This window comes from Tiliqua scincoides, chromosome 8, assembly GCF_035046505.1.
Source record: "Tiliqua scincoides isolate rTilSci1 chromosome 8, rTilSci1.hap2, whole genome shotgun sequence".
Classification (NCBI taxonomy): Eukaryota; Metazoa; Chordata; class Lepidosauria; order Squamata; family Scincidae; genus Tiliqua; species Tiliqua scincoides.
Genome location: NC_089828.1, coordinates 31,416,599 through 31,441,193, shown reverse-complemented (window position 1 = coordinate 31,441,193; position 24,595 = coordinate 31,416,599). Strand labels below are relative to the sequence as shown.

General features: G+C 46.1%; 1 protein-coding gene across 1 annotated transcript in view; it reads right to left on the bottom strand.

Annotated features, from left to right (window-relative positions):
• The window catches only part of ARID3A (AT-rich interaction domain 3A), a 57,236-nt gene that overhangs the window by 6,120 nt on the left and 26,521 nt on the right, over positions 1–24,595 (bottom strand). The window contains exons 4-6 of the mRNA XM_066635282.1: positions 10,087–10,159; positions 3,214–3,397; positions 429–676 (exon numbers count right to left, since the gene is read on the bottom strand). Coding sequence (XP_066491379.1) covers positions 429–676; positions 3,214–3,397; positions 10,087–10,159 — 505 coding nt within the window. The remainder of the gene's footprint in view (positions 1–428; positions 677–3,213; positions 3,398–10,086; positions 10,160–24,595) is intronic.

The following is a 24,595-nucleotide window of genomic DNA, read 5'->3' as shown; positions in this document are numbered from 1 at the left end:
CACCCGGAAAAATCAACACCGCCTCTTGACAGGTAGCCTTGCCCCCATCTCTGGTGAGTAGGTATTTAGGCCTGGGCATTGTGGCACACTCCCAGGAGTTCCGTGGGATGTCCCTGGGGGCCCCTCTTATCTGTTCCTCCAGGCACCATCATCTTGGATCTCGCAAGAACCAAGATGGCAGCGCCTGGCTGAGCTGGGGGAGGGAACGTCATGACCCAGGTAAATCTGGAAAACACTGGTTTAAGTAAAGCGTGCCACTCACTGACAGTGACAGAGATAAGCCACTGCAGTTCAATGCACTTTAGCGTTGCTCATTTAACTCTACAGTACTTGGAACCTGGCCATGGAGGATTATTCATGTCCTCCGCAGGCATTCTAAGGAAATATTATGGGGTTCATTGGTTGAGATGGACAAGGCAGGCGCTCACCTTTCTTGATTTTGGGAACAGGAGTGATGGGGCTGCCGTTGGTAGCTGAAGCCAGGCCCAGGGTAGGTACCTGGAGCTTGGGTGAGGAGAGCATATTGTGTGTGCCGCTTGGCGAATAAGTGAAGATCGAACCACTGAAGCCTTGCCGGCGACCCTCCCGCCGGTTGCTGTCTATTGCAGCCTGCAACTCGTTGGGGTTGCTCAGACCTCTCTTCTCACACTCATAAGGGTATAAGTACTTCATATACCTTTCCAAAAAGAGAGAGGCACACACACACAAAAATGGCCATCTGAGTCAAAGCCACAACATGACAGGAAAGAGTGGAGGCCCCCCCCCCCAAAACCCCCAATAGCTTCATGTTCTGTTTGGGCAATAGCAGCAGCAGTAGCCTTTAACCGAAAAGCCTGTGTTCAGGCAATAGCTACTTCAAAAATGATAATAATGAGCACTCTCTGAATAAGCTGGAGTGCACATTCAGGACATAAATTCTACAATTCAAGTTGGAAAGCCCAGCTTTGATCTCTGCACCAGATTTCAAGGCTTCACATTTGGAGAATCTCTCAGCCCTTACAACCACACAGTAGAGGAGTCTGATCAGATTACCCCCGTTATAGTTTTTTTGGTGGGGGTGCACGGGGGAGGGAAGAATGGGTATAGCGGAGGGTCAAGAACAGAGTGTACACTTGCCTAAAGCCAGCTAAGAGAGCTAGAAGAATACGAACAGTGGGGTGACCATCCAGGATTGTTGCAAGAGCTATATAAATGCTTAAATATTCCACTTCTTTAAATCTAATAGTGCTAATTATTCTAAGAACTAATATTCCCATCTTTCAAGCCTCACTCAGTGTAAAATTGAAACACAAGACCCCACATGTTGTGTCTGAATTCAAGTCAAAGCCTCATACACCCCAATTATGTACAATTACACATATCTGCATGCCATGATTATTCTGGTTGCAGCCTTTGAAGTCTACTTGGTTTTTTTTTTAAGGTAGCAGACAGGAGTTTAACTGTCTTGTGAGTATTAAGGAGTTAAAAAGAAGTTCAATCTCTCTCCTCCCATCCACCCCGCTTAAATTCTCCACACACACCCACCCCCATCCCCTTCCGCCACCTGGTCTTCTGAATGCCAGACTAATTAACTTTAGCCTTGATTAGGATGGATGTAAGAGGGGGAAGGGAAGTGAAAGAACTCAGAAAGAGAGAGGGAGGGTGAGATGGAGAGGTTTTTTTTTTTGCACAAGTGCAATCCTCTTTTTTCAGAATACACACACACACACACACACACACACACATATATATATATATATATATATATATATATATATATATATATATATATATATATATATAAATAAATAAATAAATAAATATAATTTTATAGTAGGGGGGTTATAAGGATATTTTCTCCCCCCAATCTCTCTTCAGCTATCCTCCAACATCTCTCAAATCTAAAAGAAATGTCACAGTTTACATAAAAGCAAGCACATGTAGTTATATGCACGTATAGGAGATGAGAACAAAATGACTCATTTCAGAATTTAGATTGGCCACACAAGATTAATCTGGACCAATTTTAAAAAAAATGAATTAAGTTACCTTTGTTTCCCTTTTATCAGGTAGATCAGGGAAACCTCCCCCAATGGTTTTCAAAGATACAAGGAACATCTACCACTTTTGGGTCTTTAAACATTTGAATTTTAGACTTTATGATCCCATGGGACTTGTGGGCACATATGCCCACTTGTTGTAAAATCTAAGGGTCTGGGCAAGCAGAGAAGGGATGAAATCTATTCCAGGTTACAGGTCCTTCACTGTCCATTGAATTTATAATTGGAGTTCAGTAGAGCCACCATATTTAGAGGAAGCATACCTCCAAATACCAGTTGCTGGGGACCAAACAATGGAAGAGGGAACTGCTGCCTCTAGGAAGCTCACAGCCAGGGCATGCTCTGGTTGGCCATGGTGGGAATACTTGGCTATTCATCCAGGAGGGTAGATACTACCCCAGTGATGGATAGGACTTGTCAAAGATCATTTCCAGTTCGGTTTATCTTAAATTTTGTCAGCGAGACTTGCTAAGCAAATACAACAAGATAAGCCAGAATACTTTTTTTTTGCACAATGTCCCAGCAGGTTTTGTAGCAGGATGTCTGGGCAGACACAACTGCCCAGAGTGTCCCTGTGCCCAGATTGGGTGAAGAATGAAGTGGCAACACCACAGCATAGTAAGCAATGCTCACAGTGTGGGGGAGGGCTCTCGTCAAATACCAGATCCAGTCTGCAGGCCTTTGTTTGGCAAGAGCTGATCTAAACTGAAAAGCCCCCAAAATGTTAACCACTCTTTCTTGGGAAGGTGCTCCACCCCCTGATCAGCTGGGTTGCTCTTTTCTGCACCTTTCCCAGCTCTGTTATATTCTTTGCAATGAGACACAACCTTCCAAATGAAGTTGTGCCATAGACAGAAAGGAAGGCATCCGTATATTGGTGGTTTAATTTTTCAATCCCTTTCTGAAAAATCATCCCTGCCACAAAATTGGACTCCTTGAACAAACTGAAAACCAAACTGACAGCCACAGTTCATCTTGTCCCTACGCCTACTTCTAACCATTAGATAGATATTAAACACATAATGCTTACCTAATTCTGCCTCCTTAACTTGCTAAACACAGTTGCAAAATGCCATAGCCTGTCCTTGCTGAAAGGCTGCTTTACCCCCCCATACCTTTTTGCTGCCCCTTTCCTAGATCTGTCCTAGCACCCTTCTCTCCTTTCATGACTTACTGCGTGCGTAGCGTGAAGGCCGCACTGGTGATGGAGGTGGGCAGGTTGAGGCCCTTGGTGATCTCCCGCCAGAGTTTCTTGTTGATCACCTCCACCAGACCACCCTTCTCAGTCACGAGGACATACAGCATGTAGAGGTCCAGCACCTGTTTGGCCATGATGGGGATTCGGTTCACAGGAGTGCCTGAAAAAGAACAGAATAAGATGAAGCCTATGTGCTTTGTGATCTTGAGAAAACTATAGTCTCAGGTCTTCCATTTGGTATCCAGAATTCAGCTGACAATCCCAACTTTTTGTTTAAGTTTCTGGTCCTCAGTTTTTTTTTCCTTTTAAACTACAAGAGGTGTGCCTGCTCATGCTATCTGAAAACAACAGCTATACCTAAACTCAGACAGATTTCTAGTCCACGTGACTGCAAAAGTAGATGGGCACAGCCAGCTGAAGGTGCCAATTTAATTTATTAATGTGTTTTCTCTGCCACCAAAACTAAGCCTTTGGATCTATTTGCTCCTTCAATGAAGGGAAGTTATCACTGAGCTAAATAATGATGTTTTTGTAATTAGTTACTGAAATGTGGGTAAGGTGGCAATTCTTATGTTTATGATACAAATTGTTGGAATGCTGGTCTACTGGTGCACAAAAGCAGCTTGTTTTTGTTTATTTTGTGATCTGTTTTCTATAAACTATATTGCTTTATTTAGTTATGCTACATCACAGTATATATTGTGCTTTGCTCTACTAGTTGCTGTGTTTAGTGTTTTGCCTTTCTTAGCGGGGGAGAACCCAATCTACAATATGGAGCAGAAATAACAAACTAGCACAATCCAGTGCATGTCTAGTTAAAGTAATCCCCACCAAGTACAGTGGGATTTACTTTCAGGTCAGTTTGTACAGGATTTCAACCTATGACTTAAAAGCCAGAAATACGCAGCTATTCTGAACACAACATAGCTTTGATGCTGCGATACTGCTAATGCACATTAGACACTTTTTGAAGTCAGTTTAACAGTCACAGCTTTCCCCAAAGAACAGAGGAAATGGATGCTTTTCAGAGACTTCTTTTTAGTAAAGATCTCAAGCGCCAACCATGAAATTGTGAAAAGGAGCCCCCTGACTGCAAGCAGAGGCATAGCTAGGTCATTTGACACCCAGGGCCTAAAAATTTTTGTCACCCCATATGACTTAATTAATTAAATTAATTAATAATTATTAATTGTATATTAATTAATTCACTTTTATACCACCCTTCCTCTAAGCAGCTCAGGGTGGTGTACATGGTTCCTCCCCTTATTTTGTCCTCACAACAACCCTGTGAGGTAGGTGAGACAGAGATAGTAATAGCCATGACATGGAATGAATAATAATAATGGCCAGAAAAATAAATGCAGCGAATATTTTCCCACAAGCAATGGACGAAATTCTGCATCAAATGGTATATAGCATGATGGTATTATTCATAAGACACGATTTCCAGAATTTTGGTCACTAGGGTGTCTCTGTAGCCTGCCTGCAATAACACCCCCCCCCCACACACACACACAGATAAAGCAGTGAGATAAAGCAGCCCTCCCCAGTGCCCACCTTACCAGCTCAAGCCTCTGGTTTATTCTTTGAGGGGGGGCTGCCTTCTGGAGCATTTGTTGAGCTCTAGTTTCATCAGATGGGGACCATGCAGCTAGTCTTGCATTCGTCTTTGCCTGACTTGACCAGGAGTCAAGGCACATTTGCTTACTCGTGAGTAAATGCGGCTTACTTTCGCTTTCCATAGGGCTCAATACATTTGTCTGCTGGGAGGAAGGGACTTCCTTCTTGGGTGTTTTTTTGGGGGCTGCTTTCATTGGATAGGAACTATTCTGGTGTCATTGGATTCCTTTCAGCCTGCCCTTTCCGATGAACTATGGCAAGTTCGCCAACTCGCGAGTAAACGCATGATATGGCTCAGTTTCATTTTCCATAGGGTTCAATGCATTTTTTGGTTTCTGTTTTTTTGGCCATAACTTTTGATGGAAAGGAGATATTTCAATCTGGGTTTTTGCACTGCATTCCGCTGGAAATTCCGCACCCAATGGTATATAACATGATGGGGTTACTCATAACCTCTGCGATGTTAGCGATGTTGGGGCATTTGTGGTGTTACACCCCCCCAGGGTGGTACCCAGGGCAGACTGCCCCCCGCTAGCTACGCCACTGGTTGGAAGCCATGACCACTGAGAGTAAGGTTTGGGTTATTTTTGGAGCACTGAAACCCAGAGTTTGTGACAATCTGGGAGCCTCAGGGTGAGAGGGGAAGCCAGGGTGGTGTAGTGGTTTGGGAGGTGAACTTAGACCTGGAAGATCCAGGTTCAAATCCCCCCTCAACCGCAAAGTTTCCTGGGTGACCTTGGGCCTTGGGCTCTCAGTCTCACCTACCTCATAGGGTTGTTGGGAAGGCAAAAGGAGGAAAGGAACTACACACACCACTCTGAGCTCCTTGGAGGAAGGAGCATGGCATATAACACTGGCTGCTGCAGTTGGCTGGCAGGCAGTAGGAGACCTCTGGATTGGCAGATCTGGAACAAACACCCCCAACATCTGGAGCTGAAGCATTAGCAATGTGCCATGAATAGTCAGCAAGAGCACAGAAGGAGTTTGGGGTGGGTCATTAATTTGTAGGGCCACTGGGGGATGTGAGCTCCAGTGCTGTGTACCTTGTCAACTGCCTTGACAATTTTAGCACCTTGTCAGTGTGCTATGAGATTAAAAAAAAGCTGAAAATTGCTGCTCTGCATACAAGTACTAGGTTGGCTTGGACAGCTGTAGGAAGGCACACTGATGGACAGCATGGGAAAAGAAAAAACAGCCTAGCTTGTCCATGGCTTCTTAGCAGTGGACCAAAGTGTCATATGAACACCCAGTGCCAAAAATCACAGCAGGATTCCCTGTGTACTCCAGAAAGCAACATAACTTCAATTTCCGCAACACTTTTGGCCTGGAGCTCAGAGGACATTTGATTTGCATTGAGCTATTTTTAAAAGGCCGTGCCATTCAAATCTCCTCTTCCCCTTCGTTTGGGCAGAAGCAAGTTGCCCAAAAAGGGAGCGGCCTCCCAGTTTAGTGCTTTGAACATTCTGATATACGAGCATGCACAGCCGCTACCAGCTCAAAATTTCCCCAAAGCAAAAACTGTCCCAATTTCAAGATAGAGCCTGATGCATTTACCTTTCCTTTCCTCTGCACTTAGAAAAGAATCTACCAAGCCTCACAAATGGAATCCAAGCCTAGCAACCAAGATAGCCAAATCCTGCAGATTTGTATTAGTTATACAAATCGTGCCATTTGTTTAATAGTGCACACAGTTTAGCAACAGCCAAAGAGGCTTCCTGACGTCCTGCCTGCCACTCTTTATGCCTTGGAAATGAGCATTCCAGAAACATCTGGTTAGCCACCGATAGATACAGGATACTGGGCTAGGTGAACTTGAGGTCGGATCCAGTAAGCTCTTCTTAGCCACGCTGGTTAAATGACACCTCTGTGGTCAGAGGCAGTCTATCCTCTGAAGACTATTTGCCAACAGCAGGGGAAGGCTGTTTTCATACCCTCCTGGGGTTCCCAGACTTTCCACTGTTGGAAATAGGATGCTGGACTAGATGAGCCTTCATTCTGATCCAAAATGGCCATTTCTGATGTTAGGTGGGACTATCAGCACCTATTAGGCAGGCTCTCTCAGTGGAGCTTCTATGGACAGAGGCAGTCTAGCTCTGAGCACCAACTGCTAGGAACAAAAGGGAGGGCTATCCATGCCCTGCTTCCCAGAGACTTCTGTGTCTATCCACTATTAAAGGCAGGATGCTGGGATAGACAAACCCTTGGACTGCTCCAGCAAGGCTCTTCTTACATTTTTAAGCCTTATCTTGCCCACTTATCAGGCAACACATTCAGGCATGAGGTCTAGAAACTTAAAACTATAATGATAGGTGACAGTCTCAGGAGTTGAATTTTGAGCTACAAACAATATGGACATCTCAAAAAAGCAAATGTGTTCACAGAATTGTTCACAGAATTGTTCACACATCCCAACACCCATGGAGCTGGATTGCTCAGCACAGCTGCTTAGGGGTGGGATTAGATTTGCCTCATCCTCACCGCAGCCTCCTTCCCCAGTTTGGGGTGATGGACAAGTCTCACCCCCCTTCCCTATTTTGTCATCACAACAGTTACTGCAGCCAAGTGGGGATTGGAACTCAGAACCCCCCATGCTATCTCAGCATTGAGGTGAGGCCCTTCTCGGGCTAATTGTCCAGACAAAGGAGTGGGTCTTTGCTTTACTGGTGGTGGGGGACAGCAGGGAGAGAGAAGCCCCTCCCCACCTCCAAACTCCAACCAGTGTGACTACAGGCAAAGGTTGGGAAGGGGCAGAAAAACACAACCGTTACTTTGCCTCTCCCGACTGCCCCCTTTCCCTTTTATTGATTTATTGCTTCCTTCAAACCAAAAAGGAACACACACAAGAAAACCACCCTATTGTGACAGGAGCTGTTTTATTGCAGGAAGACATGGTATGTTTCCTGGGATTAAAACACGCAGCGGGACGCAGTGTGGCTAAGACTCCAGGTCTGGCCTGCAGGACTGATGGCGGCAGACAGGAGAAAGTTCTAGGACAAGCAAGGCCGGTCCAAGTCCTTGGTGCAAGAGGTGGTGAGCCAAATGCTGCCTCCACCTTACTGGAGGACTCCCCTCCTTCCATTGCTTGGATTGGACAAGGAAGGAGGAGGAGCAACAGAGAGGAAGGGGGAGAAAAAAGACCCCACCACTTCTTTCTTTTCCAATCCAGGCAGTTGGAGGAGAGGCAGCAGTGGAGGAAAGTGGGTAGACCAAGGTGGGCACCCCACACCAATCTGCTGTCTGAGGCAACACCTCAGTCCATCTCATGGACAGGCTGGCCTTGAGGCCAAGAGAGCTCCTTCCAGGCTCAGATGCTCTCCCTGCAAAACAGCACCAGCATGCTCTCCATTCATGCCAGAGAACAAGTTGGTGTACTGAGAGTGGTACCCTACCGTTTCTCTCATGGAAAGTGGCCTATGGAGCCAATTCCCATGCCTGTGTGGGGGCCCACCGTTAACATTAAAGTACCACTAGCATTCAAGCACTCCGTTCTTATCTGTGATCTTCTCCAATCGCTTTAGGGTAGTGGCTCCCAACCTTTAGGAGACCGCAGACCACCGAGGCAAAAATTGGAATTTGCGTGGATCACATGCAAACCCCTCTATTCCCACTACACAAAAAATTACAATTCAATTTGGTAGCCCATGGGGGAGCGCTCGGCAAAACAATGGAAGTGCCAGCTGCAGGGGGAGGGGGTTCATTCTCCACCCTCCCTGGTGGTCAATGGGGAAGCACCTCATTGAGTGAGCACTCCTCCTCAGAATAGCAGCAAGGGTGGAAAATGGACCCTTCCACAGCTGGCTCTTCAGTAAGTGCTGGACCACCAGAGAAAGCAGTGGTCCAGAACTACCTACAGCCACAGCAACACTTCAGTGGTCTCTGGGGGAGCACTAACTTGGAGAGACACTGGAAATGATCACCTTCAATCTCCCCCCCCCCCGAGACCTCGCAGACCACTTCTCCGTCTCATGGACCACCTGTGGTCCCAGGTTGGGAACCACTGCCTTAGGGCGTGCATGTCATATTGTTGGCAATCAGGTGTATACTGTCAGTTTTGTTTCTCCCCCTTCTGTGCTTATGAGTAGAAAGGCAATGCTTCAAAATCAGCAGCCACCATCATCTTCATTTCAAGATTGCAAACCCCTTTGGGCAGGGACCTGCCCTGGCATAGTTTAACTTTTTTTTTAAACACAAAGCTCCAAGCGTACACTCATGAAGCATGGGAGGAAATGGCACAGATATCCATGGCATGCTTGCCATTGTGCTCTAGTGCTTCCTCCAGAGGTAACCAGGAGAAAAACACCACATGCCCTTGGACTGCGGGAACAATTTTTCTCATCGCTTGGACTCCAAAAGCATCACAGGCGTATCCTCCAGGAATTCCAGCTACTTAGCGGAAGACCATGACCCCCTTCCTGTTTCAAAAACATGTTGATAGCTCTTTTCATCCCTCTTCCCTACTGCAGTTGGGTGTGCCCCCTGTTTTCCCTTCTCTTCCAAAGGGGGCTGGAGATGACAAACTCCTCATCCCTGCATTGTTTGCTTAAGTGCACTGGGTGGGGAAGTCTCTCAGAGAATATAAAACCCACAAAAAAAGTCACCAGCAAGTTCCTCTCCCCCCACCTCCTGGTTTCCTAGACATGCATTCTGCTATGCAAGCAGGCAAATCCAGTCATTCCAGGCTGCTGAAGCCATCTGCTTCCCCCCTCCCCACCTTCCCAGCAATCGGATTCCTTGTCTTAAGGCAAATCTCTTTTCTCTTTGCCCTTGTAAACAATTAGAGCCCTTCAACTGAAGTTGCCAGCCAGCTGGCATTGGATTGATACGACCTGGTAACCAGTTACCACCCACAAAATGGTAAAAGCCAGAGCTGGCACAGACCCTGGGACCCTATGCCTTGTGTGGCAATTGTTTTCTGAACTCCTGAGCAGTTGAGATGTTCATAAATATTCCAAAATGCCCAAGCTGCGGCTTTCAGGCCAACTGCCAAGGCAGGAGCTCTTACAACCAATCACTGAAGATTTCAAAGACTGCAGGTGACATTTAAATATGCTCTCCTCTGTTGAGGTTACCTGATATTGTGTGTCGCAACACCGCATGGCTGCTTTGTTTCTACAGGCCAATTTGTAGCAACCGCCCTAAAAAATCTCTCCAAAGCTGGCTTTGCAATAGGCATCAAAGGAAAGATGTGCCAGATAACATCTAAATCAAATAATAATAAAACATGCTCACCTCGCTTCTGCATGAAACTGAAAAGGTCATCCAGAAATTCTTTCCTTTTGGGATCCCCATCAAGTTCATACAACTTCAGGAAGACATAAGTGGGGGGGGGGGGGAGAGAAGAAGAAACAGGTCATTTTAAAAGCAGGCAAGAAGTTTCCAAAACAGCAATATATTATACCGTGTCCATTTAGAATACCTAGAAAGCCAATTCTTCCCACTGACTCAGACCCCGGATAGCAGCTCACCAGGTTGAGGAACCTTCCCAGTTGTGCTTGGAGATGCTCTAGGGACTGAATGTGGGATGCTATGTTTGCAAAGCAGGTGTCCCATCATTGAGTTACAACCTTTCCCTGATTTGAGAAGCAACCAATTTTCAAATCAGGGCAGCACGTAAAGTCTGATTCTGAGGGACGTGGAAGCTCATGCAATCTACAATGCTTTGTTAACAAAGCGCAGAAAAGTCTGAATACTCGCTGTAATATAGTCTCCCCCAGCTCAACTCTAAATCCCTTCCTTTCTAGTCCCTTCTGCCTCTCCACAAAAAAGTCATCCATTCTATCTCCAGCTAACAGTGAATGTTACATTTTAAGAACGCCAAGAGGATAATATTATGATGTAGAATAGATGTATTAAAATAGATAAGTGAAAAGAAAAGCAGCCACCCTCATACAGCCTCCAGTCAGTCTCAATCATTCATAAGAATTTCTGCTTTCATTCAGGAAAAAAGAGAACTGCCAAGTTTCTAGCCCTCAAGGTGAAGGCGATCTGCTTGAAAGTAGGCAAGGGCTGGCCTCTTGGGTTGCGTTGCACCAGCCTGCTCTATGGCAGCACCACTGCAGAGCAACTGGTTCTAGAAACCCTCCAAGGTTGGAGGTTTAACCCAGACCTTTCATTTTCAAGAATTAGACCTACCCAGCCCATCCCTTGTTGAAATCCAATGTGCCATGGCAAATAGGGAACGGCAGTTTTTAAGCAACCAAGTCACAGGGAGGATGACAGACACTAGAGAGGCTGGGAATAGAGCCAAACTTCCACCCCACCTTCTGATGCATCATCTTGGCTCTCTGCCTCTCTCCTCCTGATGGATTGTCAAAGAGAAAGCTGCCCTTTCAAGGCACAGCTGAATCAACATGCGCAAGCCTTTCTAGGCGGCCAGATCCCCAAAATTCAAGGCCAGCTAGTATCAGAGCTGGATGATTAAGTTGAATATTGTAGAGTTTGGAGAGGGGCAACTAAAGATGACAACCAAAATGATCAGGAGGTTGGAGCATCTTCCTCAGAAGGAAAGGCTACAACATTTGGAACTTTTTTAGCTGGGGAAAAATGCAACAGGGATGGGGATGAAGGTTTATAAAGTTATGCATGCTGTGGAGAAAAAAGTTATTTTCACTCTCAGATTATTCAAAACCTGGGATCACTCAATTGGTGGAAGAGGAAGGATCCCTTCACACTGTGCACAGTCAGTCTATGGAATTCACTGCCACGAGATGCAACAAAGGCCACTAACCTACATGGCTTTAAAAGGGGAATCAGAAACATTCATGGAGGACAGATAAGTCTATCAACGGCAACGGCTCATGACAGCTACATGGGACCTCCAGGCTCAGAGGCAGTATGTGGGGGAGTGACAGTCAGTGAGGAGTATGCCTTTCAACTCCTGGCTGCAGATTTCCCAGGTGCGTCTGCAGGAAACAGGATGCTGGACTTAGGTGGGCCTTTGGTCTGGTCCAGCGGGCTCTTCTCAGTCAAGTGGCTCCTTTCATCAATTGAAGACTCGTTAGCAACTGAGGGAGAAGGATTCTTAAAATGATATCTGCAGCTGGGGGAAGCACTGGTGTCATAGGTTGGAGGAAAAGGGTTGCCAAGCACACAGCATCTGTCGCTCCTCATTATTAACACTCTGACTTTGCCTGCAAAGTAGGAACCAAGAGCGTGCCATCACTGTGTAGGAGAAAAAAGCTCCGCCCCAAGGTGCTTACAATTGATAATTAAACACAAGAGGGAGATGGCTGTAAAGCAGGAAAGCAGATGTACTTATTTCTCTTACATGTTCTTAGTACCCATCTCCCAAGCCACTAAGCTTAAGGGGTTGTTTACAAAAGATTTACGGGAAAAGGTTGGTTTGGAGGAGAGATCTGAAAGGAGAGAAATGAAGAATCACATAGGTCAGGGATCTCCAAACTTTTCAGTAAGAGGGCCGCATTGTATTTTTTTTACGCATTTTTACGGATTAAAAAAAAATCCGTTTTATATAGGGTAGTGACACTGCCTCTGTCCAACACACTGTGAAACCCAGTTTGTTTTGATTTGTTTGTACATGTGCAGAAATGATGCCATTTCCTCACTGCGATCATTTTACAGTGTTAAACAGTCAACATGCGGAAACCCGATTTGTTTTATCAGCAGGGGTGAGGTTAATATTGAAAAATTATGATTTGAGATTCTTAAAGCAGATGGCCCACATAGCTGAAAATGAGGGTGAGCCAGGCTGACATCACTCTGGCCATATGGGAAGGAGTGCAATGGACTGCATATGTTAACTGTCCGACTGCATGGTTGGGGAAAAATATTTTAAGTTGCTGAGGGCTGGATAAAATCTTGTGGTGGGGTAGACGTGGCCCCCGGGTTGTAGTTTGAACATCCCTGACACAGGTGATCTGGGAGGGGGTTCCAGGCTTAAGGGGCAGTAAGGGAGAAACAGCAGGCACATCTGAGGCAGGATGACAGCTTCGATGGCTGAGGATAATGGAACTGGATGCTGAACGTGACAGGCGGGGTTGGGATAAGAGCAGGGGAAGCCAGGGAGGGGTTTGAAGGCGAGAAGAAATGTGTGTAAGGATTCAAGGACAGACAGGGAGCCAAGTTCAGGGACTGAACAAAGGGTGTCATGTCCTCAGGGCAGACAACAGAAGAATATTGGTCAATATCTTGTTTTTTTAAAAAAAAATTGCAATGCTAAATGGAGGGTGGGGAAGAAGAAAACTGTATTTGAATCTGAATTCCGTCCACCTAGCAAATCCTCTTACTTTCTGTACGCACATTTTCTTAACCCATTTTTACCCAGCCCACAGGTGTACACGTTTAGTTCCTGTTGCGTAAATGCAACGTTGGGCAGAAATGGCTTAATATGTTAACTGAGCTGGACAAGCAATCATCTTTTGCTTGGCACAGAGAGGTGACTCTTTCCACAGCCCTATCTTTTGCAAATAGGGGAGACTGTGTGTGGGGGGGGGGGGGCTGTGAAATCCTCTATGTTCAGTCAGGCTCCAGTGTGCGGAAGACGAGTGCCCCACTGATCTCCATTTCCAGCTATTAATAGCCTCCTGTCAGAAAGAATGCTATTTGCTCAAACCAGCTGCTGATCTTTGACAGCACAGGCGTCCCTGGCCCCCACCAGAAATTCAGAGACTCCATGCTGCCCAGAGGTACTGGCATCTTGCTTTGCTGTCACTGTCACTAGTTCCCCTCCCCCTTTTCTAAAGTGATCAGAATCTGGAGGCATGATTTCATGGCTGAACTGACAAACTCTGGGAAACTTGGGAGGTCTAGAAGACACAGGGTATAGAAGACACAGAGTTAGCAAGGATCCCACATCTGGTGGAAGGAAGTAATCTCCAAATGTGCAGTAAGAACAGGTTGAAGATAAGTTCATCTTTCTCAGATTAGAACCCGAGTTGCCCCTCCAAGGAAAACCAGTAAAGCATAAAGAAAGCAATTTGACATGAGACAGAATTAACTTGTGGAACTCCCCAACACAAGGTGCCAGCTCAGATTAAAAAAAAAAAAAAAGGAGTCAGACTGGGCACATTCACGAAGGAAGCAAAATACTACAAGTATGAGCCATGGTAGTGAACCTCCATGTTCTAAGGCAGTCCACTTCTGTGGACAAAATGCTGGGGTCAAACCAAAGTGGAAGGCCACCACTTTCATGAATGGCTCATAAGTTTCTCCAGGGCATCTGAGCTGGTATCCACCAGAAATGGAATGCTACACAGGTGAATCCTTGTTCTAATCCAGTGGTTTCATTCTTCTGGGACAGGGGTACTTTTTCCATTGTAGCATGACTGGCTTACTCACTTGAGTCATCTGGCTATACTCTGTTCAGCAGAACCCTTTCTGCAATACCGTACACTTTTTTTGCACTCAGTGAGATTTAGCAGATAGAACGATAGACTTAAACTGTAAATCCAGCTAGAAAGTTCTCCCTGTAACCATCTCCCAGGGGAGAAGGATAGGTTACAAGTCTCACATGTGACTTGTAACCACATATTTAGTGTGGGAAGGGGCTTGGAGGGATAGGATACAGGCAGCCTTCCTCTTAAGATGGTCAAGAAAAATGCACTCTGCACATGGAAAGAGACCAGGTTCTAGATCTGAATCTACCAGTTACAACACAAAGAAGAACTGCAGGGATGGTTGCAGACTGCATGGTTGTTCTTTCCCTCAATCCGAACCTTACATGCACCCAATTACAAAGCGGCAGTGTTGGGGGGGGAGAGAGAGAGGATGGGTAACCAAAAAAGGACAGCAAGATGGCGCTGCAAGGGGCACAGAAGTTCAGAAAACCCACAGGCACGAGGCCACACACCAAGTCGGACAGAGCACTGCATTCCAAACATAATTTACAGCCAGCTCCCTTGGGGCAGGAAGGGAGAGGGGTGCACGTATGGAAAGAATGCAACTATAGCTCTGTGGTAGAGCACCTGACTTACATTCAGAAGGTTCCGTGTCCAATCCCTGCCATCTTCAGTTAAAAGGACCCCTGGCAAAGGTAAGGCACCAATCTCTTCCTGCTCCAAGCCCTTGGAGAGCAGCTGCTGGTCAGAACCACAACACTGAACTCAATGGACCAATGGTATGCCTCCACAAGGCGGCTTCGGACGTCTCCCAGAAGTAGACAGAAGACAGCAAAACTTTTCCCAGTTATCGCTTGTGACCATGTACATTTGTGTGCAGGAGGCTGTCCATGCAGACACTGCTCACAAATCTGCAAAGGACAGCAGGAGAAGGGACAGGGAGCTGAAGCTGCAACACATCCAAGACGTGCCAGAAAAGCCCTGCTGCATCAGGCCAAAGGTCCACCTATCTCAGAAGCTATGGCTGGTAGTACACCTCTCCCCCGCCACTGCTCCCTGGCAACATGTTTTCAGAGGCATGTTGCCACTGAATCTGAAGGCAAGTGCATACCCATCTTGGCTAGTAGCCATGAATTTGACTGATTGCATTTTAAAAACAATCACCCTCTCCTGTGGCAATGAATTCCACAGGCTAAACTACACACTGTTGGAAGAAGCATCTCCTTTTGTCCTTTTCAAGTCTCCTGCCTGCCGGTTTCATTGGATGACCTCTGGTTCTAGAGCGTGTAAGAGATAAAAACCTCCCCCCCCCCACACACACACCATGCATCATTTTTTACATCTCAATCAAGTCCTCAAGAGCCTTTTTCCCTCCAAGATGATAAGCCCCCAAACCTTGTAGCCATTCTGCATAAGGAAGATGTTCCAGCTCTCAGATCATTTCGATTAGCCTTTTTGGCACCTTTTCCTGCTCTACAATATCCTTCTGCGCACTGGACTGGTCACAGTATTCTAAATGTGGCTACTCTGTAGACTTGCAAAGGGGCATTATAGGATTAGCAGTCCTTTTCTCCATCTCTTTCCTAATGACCCCTAGCAAGGAATTTACCTTCTTCACCACTCCTGCCCGCTGGACCCACATTTTCACAGAGCTCTTTACAATGCCTCCAAGAGCTTTTCTGCTTTGTCACCCATAGCTCCGGCTTCCTTACCGACTATGTGAAGCTGGAATTTTTTTTTTTTTTTGCCCCAATGTGGTTCATTGCCATTAAGCGTAAGGTGATGCACCTTTGCCATTCGGTGCCAAACTTTCACCTAGTTCAAGCTCCAGAATGACCAAAAAGGCAAAAAAAAAAAAAAAAGCTACTAGAACTGACATTTCTAATGCCTTAGAACAGGGGTGGTAAACATAAGGCCCAGGGGCCAGATGCGGCCTGCGGAAACTTTTTATGTGGCCCTTAGGCTCTCAGCTGCTGAGCAGTGCTGAGGTGTTACTGCTGAAAAGGCAGCCCACATGAAAATTGGCCTCTCCTATATCTTAAACGATTATCAAAACTTTTGTATTTTCTCTTCTGTCATTTGCAACTAATGAGTTCCTAAGTGAGAAAAAGTGACGCATATTTTTAGTGATGACCAGTTTAATGACATCACTTCTTGCCTAATGACATAACTTCTGGCCCTCAGAAGGCATCATGAATTCTATTCGGCCCTCTGCATGAAAGGAGTTTGACACCCCTGCCTTAGAAGGCATTGGGAAGCCTGGGGAAGTCTCCCAAAGCCTTATAAGGCATTAAAAACATCACTTCCGGAAGCAGAAGCAGCATTTTTGTGGCCTTTTCTGCCATCCTGAAGCTGCAGAGGTTGCAGGAGGACATGCACAGCCTCTGCAGGCTTCAGAAAACCCTCTGCAGGCTTCAGAAAACCCAGAGCACAGCTCCGGTCACCTCCAGAGTGTTGGGGGGGCCCAGGTCTGGTTCAACACGAGTCCAGGGAATCCATGATGAGCCAGACCACTGGATATAAAATCTGTGGATAAACAGGCTCCACTGTACTCTGTATCTTGGAATAAGGGATGCCCAATTTGTAATATCAATCCTTATCTTTGGTAACCCTACTGCTTTCTTCCCATCTGCCGCGAAAACTGTCCATCTCTATATCTCTTTGTCTGATTCCTATGCTTTAACTAGTTAATTCAGTGGTTCCCAGACAAAAGTCCACTCATGGGTCATGATCTGATTTTTGGTGGGCTTGGCAGAGCCTCCAATATAAATGCAGGTAATGTAGAAATCAGATAACTAATTGCCTTAAAGCCCCGAGGCTATTCAAAAACCAAATAGCTGCTAATGACCCTAGAAACAGCTCAGCTTCTGGAGTTTGCAAGATAGCTGCTAATTGTCCTGCAAAGAGCTCAGCTCCTGCTGTTTGCAAGGACCTGCAGTTTGTAAGCATGTGTAAATACAGGGAGATAAGTGTGTCTTAGCAGATCAAGAATTTAAAAAAAAGTCAGAAGATTTTATGTTTTTTCATTTTTCTGGGGAGAAGTGTGGGAAAGGAAGAAGAACATTCATTAAAGCTCATAAAGGCTACTTCATGACGAGAAATGGATCAAGCTTTTTCTAACAAAATATTATTAGATTCAAAAACTCACCCACTAAGTATTTCAAAAATATATCCAGAAAGAGAAGTTACAGGTCAGTGTTACCTAGACTTTGACAGCAAAGGCTCACTTGATTTGGGCACCTATTTACTTCCAGAACATGTCAGTTCAAAGAACTGCCCAACCTTAGAGGAGCACCCCAGCCTCTAGCATGATGCTACATGCAGACCCTAAAGTCAGTGATGCTTTTTTCCCATGGAAGGAACAAATCCCAGAACAGTCTCATGCAGAGATGTTGACATGCAGCCTCCGAAAGCAGGCAATTCTGCTTGAGTTTAAATAATCCAGTTGTACATAAAGCAAAAAATATATATAAAAAGCAGCTATGTTTCCACCAGCCCAGCAGAGACTGACTGAATGAGGGTAGCAGATCATACAGAGGTGTAACGGAACAACCTCCTGGAGCTCACAGGATCTTTTGCTTAGCTGATTTTATTTGTCACACACTGGCAGTTTTCCATATAGTTCTGGAATGACTGATCTAAATGTACCACTTAAAAGGGGTTGGGGGAAAGTGTGGTACAAGCAAAGGCCGCAATTCACATGCAGCTGTGGCTTCTTTCTTTGGCCAGGGGCAACAACTGAAACCTTGAAGCATTTATTGCTCAAAAGCTCAGATATCGGTGGGGGCGGGGAAAGAGAAGAGAGATAATAAAATTGAGGAACCGAAAAGCTATTTGTGTCCCAAGCTGCCTCTGAAACCAAGAAGCCAGTTAGCAAGCTGCCGTTTCAAGGTTCGCTTCCTGTTACGCCAGTGGACTGAAATGAGCAGGTGCACCTAGAGCTACGGTAGACTCATCTCTCTCCCCTCACGCCAGCAAAACTGCATTCCTCATTTGCACACGATAAAACATACGGTTAAGAAGTTAGTTCACTGCAAAGGTCAATGCTGAACAGATTCATAAAAGAGCTTCTCCACTGCACAGTCAATGAGCATGGCTGCTTGACTGCTTCAATCTGCTGTGGGAGGGACTATCCTTGGACACTTTGACCTGCACAGATCACAGCAGTCCTTCTTTCAACACAATGAGTTACACTTTGCATTCATTTGAAAGTGGCTGCACTGTGTTCAGTGGAAAGCTGAGGTCCCCAAGATGCTTCTAGAATCTTATCAGGGGTTCTTTGATGAGAAGATCTGCAATGGTGGATCAGCCTCTTAAAGTTGGCCCATCTTCTACTACTCACCCAATGGAATGCAAGGTGATGAGGAGCATTGGGCTGAATTTTACCATGTCCTGTTCCTGTGGGAGGGCAGCGCAGTTCAGAACTCCTGCCTGGTGCTAGGTATTAAACTGAGAATAACCCTAATATGGTGGTTCCCAAACTTACCTGGATCATGACACCCCTACAGCCTCTTTTTCCTTACTCAGCTGGGCACTGCCATTTTCAATCTTGCAAAATCCAAAATGACAGTGCCCAAAACTTAAAAATTTTTTCCAGATCCAAGTTGGCAGCTCTGGGGGGGGGAGCAGGGACAGATAGAAGAGGTGACCGGGAAAATCCCGCAGTGAGTGTGCCACGACACCCTAAAGCATCACAAGGCATATTTTGACAACCTCTGCCCTAATGCCCCCTAAATTCTCCAACACATCAAGGAAACGGGAAGCCCCTATCATTGGTTTATGATACAAGGGCCCAAATCCTAACCAACTTTCCAGCACAGGCATAGCAGTGCCATCGGGACATGTGCTGCATCCTGCAGTTGGGGGGGGGGGCGCTCACAGAGGCCTCCTCAAAGTAAAGGAATGCCTGTTCCCTTGCCTCGGAGCTGCATTACCCTTATGTCGGTGCTGGAAAGTGAGTTAGGACTGCACCCAAGGTTGCTCTAAGTTTGTTACAGTTTTACTTTCCTCCAAGGCCAGTATACTGGGGCCATTTTATCTCTCACTCACACAGATGAACAACATAGGTGCAACACAGGGAGAGGAGGAAAAGACAGATCCACCAACACTAAGCCATCTAGTGAGCGCCAAGGTTGAATAGGGACTCAAAATCCAGAACTCTACAGTCCTTGTTTGATACTCTAACAGCCACACTAAGGATTAGTGCATGCTTACCAAATGCTGGAAAGGCTTCTATATCCACACCTTATTGCTATGATCATGAAAGGGAGATACTTTTTGACATGCTACTGCATCTCAATCAATGAGGACTAGGAACTTTTAAAAGGACAGCTGGATAAAAGTCCCCTGCCAGAGGGTGGGGGAAAACCAGCCACTCCCTATATTCCTTGTAAGGCAGTGGTTCCCAAACGGTGCACCATGGCAAACTCACAGGGGCCCATGGGATGACTTTGGCAGCCTCGTCTTCTTGATCCTCCCAAGAGGATTGTGATCTCCTCACAATCTTGGATTGTGTGAGATCTCAAGAGGTCCCAGATGGCAGTGCCTGCGATAAAGAGGAAGAGGCCACCACGAAAGGGTGCCATGACCACAGCACTGCTCTAAGGGGTCTGAACAGGTGCACATACCCCTTCCCTTCCAACACAGTGACACGACTGTGTCACGATGCCACCTCTGGATGCTTGGCGATGTCATCACACCAATCTCTGTGCTGCATGCAGCTCAGCTTTGAGATGCAGGACTGTGTAGCTCAGGGGGAACACTTGCCACTCCCCCCAGCAGATTTCAGCTCCCCCCTTGTGTACCCCAGGTACATTCCTAAGCCATTAGTGAATTAGTGCAATTAGGTCCCTCAAGCCTGATCTGCTTGCCTGTAAATGGAATTACTGCATTGCTTCAACCCTCCCAGAAATGTGAAGAATGCTGGAGAAAGTCATCCTTATATTAATAAATATGTTTAGACTCGCTGGAAATCCTCTCCCACAGAGTTTCCCTCCCTGTAAACCCCACACCTCCAAAAAGAAAGGAACCCAATATAGCTCTCACCATTTTCCCACCCAAGGTTTTTCCCTGTGTTGATTTCTTGTTTAGCTGCCATGTGGTATTGGTTTATTGTAATCTTTTTGCACAAAGGCAATTCAGCTCATTGTATCAAAAATGCTACTGGGAAAAACAAGATAAAACTAGGAAAGCCTGAAAGTACTCCCCCCTCCCCCCCCCCAAAATCTCCCAGAAAGGGATTGGTGGGGCTGGGAAGGAGAGAATTGAAGGCAGGAAACAAAATTCACCAACACCTAATGAAGCCAACACAACCACGGGGCTCAGAACTGACAAAGGGAAGCCCTTCTCTTTGCATCGGCACCTGAAAGTGACAACCTCTAGCTAATGTCATTTAACAAAAAAAAGGCTATTAGATTAAAAATCCATGGAGGCGGATAGGTCTAATCAATGGCTGTTTGCCCTAACAACTAAACAGAACATCTACATGCAGGGGCAGGCCCACCTCCAAGTACTAGATGCAAGGGACAAACAAAAGTAGGGCTGTTGACCTCAGACCCTGCTTGTAGGCGTCCTAAGCATTTATCAGGAAACTGCTGGGCAGAGGATATGGACTAGATGGGCATTGGCCTAATTCTTGAGAACCACCAAAGAGCCCTATTGGGTCATGCATCCTATTTCCAACCGTGCCTCTGGGAAGCTCATATGGCAAAGCATCCTCTCCTGTGCATCTTCCAGTAACTAGTCTTCAGAGGTAGACTGCCCCTGTGCCTGGAGGTTACACTTCGTCACCATGGTTAATAACTTACAGGGGACTGGATGATCGGCAGTTGTCAACCACGGTGACCAAATGTAACCTCCAGGCATCTGAGGTATTTCTAAAGATTTATTTGAGGACCCACAGTGTGGAGGGCTGTTGTCTTCGGACCTGGCTTATCAACGTCCAAGAGGGACCTGGCTGGCCCCTGGACTGATCCAGTCCAGTCAATTTTTCATCTTTGCTTCCTCTTAGGTAAAAAAGAAACAGAGGGGGATAAAGGGAGAGGAAGAAGAGGGTGGGCAAACAGAAGAGGACTATTAAACCATGAGAGCTAAAGTGGAACCTCCACGGACAAAGGGAAATGCAAAATGCTGTGGGACAGAACGAGCAACTGACTTCCTGTCCCACAGGCTGCCCATGAAAGATCCTCCCTCCTTGCCCTGTTGCAAAGCCAACAGTATTCATATAGAATTCATATTCAAAACTGGGCTGATAAGAGACACATGCAGCTAATGAAACCGATGTCAGTTTGTATGATGCACTCCCAGCCCTGCTCTCCTAGGGGGTAGGGGGAGAACGACACATTAATCTCACCTCCGCCATCCCCAGCTGTCTTCTCTGGAGACAGGAAGCACTAAACACGTAAAGAGACCCAATGTGCTGCACCAGGTCACTGGCTAACAAGGCCCTGGAGAGAGTGCTGAGGGAGCACGTCAAGCAGGAACACCTCTACCATATTAAAAGGGGCATTCTCCCTTTTGCTGGGTCCATGACAAGGCAGCCTTGCAAAAATGGGGATGCCTTTGGCCAGGGTGCACCACTAGTGCCACCCGGGTGGGATAAGAGGGCAGGGTTTATCGGGTGTGATAAGGCCTCCAGACCATTGAGTGAGGAGGAGGAGAAGGAGTGATGGATGACAGTAAGTGGACAGTAAGACAGGGCCATGTGAGAAAAAGAGGAAATCAGCAGAGGTGGGGAGGGAGAGAAAAGGAAGCCCAATCCCTCAGCAAGAAAAGCAGAAGGTCACCAATGAAGAACAGAGAGAAGGGGGGGAAAAGGGACTAGCAAGCAAGACTGCAGTTAAAAATAAGAACAAGTGACTTTGTAAAACATTAGTCAGTCAACCAGGGTTTGGGGGAAAGAACAAGAAAGAGTCTAGGTAGAGGGACAGCATCCCCATCTTCCATGTTGTTCACTAAGCTTCACTGCCACAACATGATGCTCTTTGCACTCCCAACTGCTTCTAGGTTGGCAGCCCTGGGCAGGCTGCATTTGCCACAGAGACGGTGCAGTTACCTACCCTCATTATTTAATCTCGTCTTCTCTCTAAAGAGCTCAAGACAAGGCACATGATTCTTCCCCACAACTGCCCTGTAGTGTAGGCTGAGCCAAAAGCAACTGGCTCAAAGTGAGCCCATGAGCTTTGTGGGCTTGACGGGGATTTGAACCCAGGTCCAACCTTCACTTAGAACCAGCTTGATGGGACATTCGAATCAAACTTACACACATGCTTGTGAGGGCAATGGAAGCATCCGGACACCATACAAAGATTTCTAGACTGGGTTATTCTTATTTGTATAGGTCTGTCAACATGTGAGATGCTTACAAGAGAACAGGTAGGTCTCTCCTCTGAAAGGCGTACAATCGGGTATTAGATAAAGGGAGACCGAAAGAGGCAGGAGTAAAAATGGGAGAATTGCAGCAACTCACACTAGCAAATACATGTTTTAAGGGATATCTACACAATCTTTCCAAAATCAAGGAACAGCAAGAATGTCCTCTACTAGGGGGCAGTGAGAAAACCGAGAGCACCTCACAAATTACTCCCATTTATCTCCCCTCCACTCCAGCTACTCATTCACAAAACACCAGCTACTCCTCCCACAAGCGGTAATGCAACCCACCATCAGAATGGGGGTATCCATGACAGCAGGCAGGCCCACAGCTGTTAATTTGTCACACGATGCTGAAAACTCAACTGTGTGCCTGCCCTTTGTGGGGGGGACACAACTGACACATAAGATCCCCCAACCCTGCTTCGCCTCCCCCCTCAAAAAGCTGCCCATCGGGTCCACATAAAGCTGGCTGCAGTAATCGGGTAATTAAGAGCATGTCATAAAACAGAAGGTTGCTGAATGGGGGTGGGGAGATATGCCACCACTGACACCCTCCCCTCTCGCTCGGTGCAATTATCTGCTCTTTGTTCAGCAGCCAGTGGTTTCCCTTTGTAAGTCAGAGGCCCGGCAGGGATCAGGCTTCTTCCAAGGGATTTTTGACACAAGGATTGGGACCTGCTGGATAAAGCTGCTCCTTGCCTGCCTCATTCAATCATAATGTCAACCACTAAAAATTTTTTTGTGAACTCAGCTCAACTCCTCAGGCTCCAATCCTACATACATTTCCTGGTAATAAATCACATTGGACACAATGGGGCTTACTTTGGAGCATACATGGATAGGATTGTGTTAGCCTCTCATAGTCTGCTCTAGCTCAGACTATGTACATTCTAACCTCAGAATGTGTACATGAAATAATTGTGTATCCTTCTCTCCACTTCCACTCCTTTCTCCTGTGACAATTTCTGGATGATGAGGGAACTCACATTTAACAACAGTATTTATTTATATACCGCTTTTCAACAAAAAGTTCACAAAGCGGTTTACAGAGAAAAATCAAATAACTAATTTTTGAAAAATGCCACACACACAGACCATGCTATATAAACAACCTCTGGCCATCATCATCATCATCATCATCTGTGGGACTCCACCTACCTACTCTCAATTTATCACTGCAACAACTCTATAAGGTAGGTTAGCGCTTTGAGGAAGCAACCAGTTTGCTGATCAGACCGATCACATTGCCGTTTCATGATGCAATGGTGGCCCAACTATCTGTTCACAGTGAGCCAATTTCACTGAACTTTTACATGGATGCACCTTGGACTGGCTATTCATAATAGGAAATTATGGACTCTCTTGGAGCCTAACAAGTCCAACCCAGTTTCTACTTGCAGCAGTTCAGGTTTAGCAAAGCTATCCTTGGTGCATTTGCAATAGAGGTCTGCTTTGACCTAGCAACGGAGGTCTTGGCATGAACTCTTCTTTCCATAACCAGTCTTTAAAAGGGGTGTGCGTGTGTGCTCGTTCAACTCTTAGTGATGATCAACAGTGATGATCTGTATACAGTTTGGAGAACTGCTTATGAGTTGCCCAAACTTCTGAGAGGTCACTTTTTCCTGGTTTGGGACATAGTTCACTTTTCAATCCAAAATAAACCAATCATTCCTGATGCAGAGCTGCAGGAGATGTACTCACTCTGGGAAAGGGAGCTCCATGGGACTTTTGACTGTATGAAAGAATAATTGCTATCTGACCTTATAGCAATCAATCCCTCTGTTTAAATCACTGTTCTAAGAAGCAACTCATGCAGACACAAAATAGCCCCCCCCCCGGCGAGATCCATACCTGGAGAGTGATCCAATCATGACCAGTGCTGAAATATAGCTAGATCACTTGTCTCAAGCAAAGGCTTCCTTCCAGTTAGCATAAGCAGAACATTAACTCATTCAGAGATGCAGTACGGGCAGCTTCGCCTTTGGGTGGAAACTATAGACATGCATAGATTTAAGCCATTTCAGCCTGTTATATATGCAACAGGAACCAAATGTGTATACCGGTGGGCC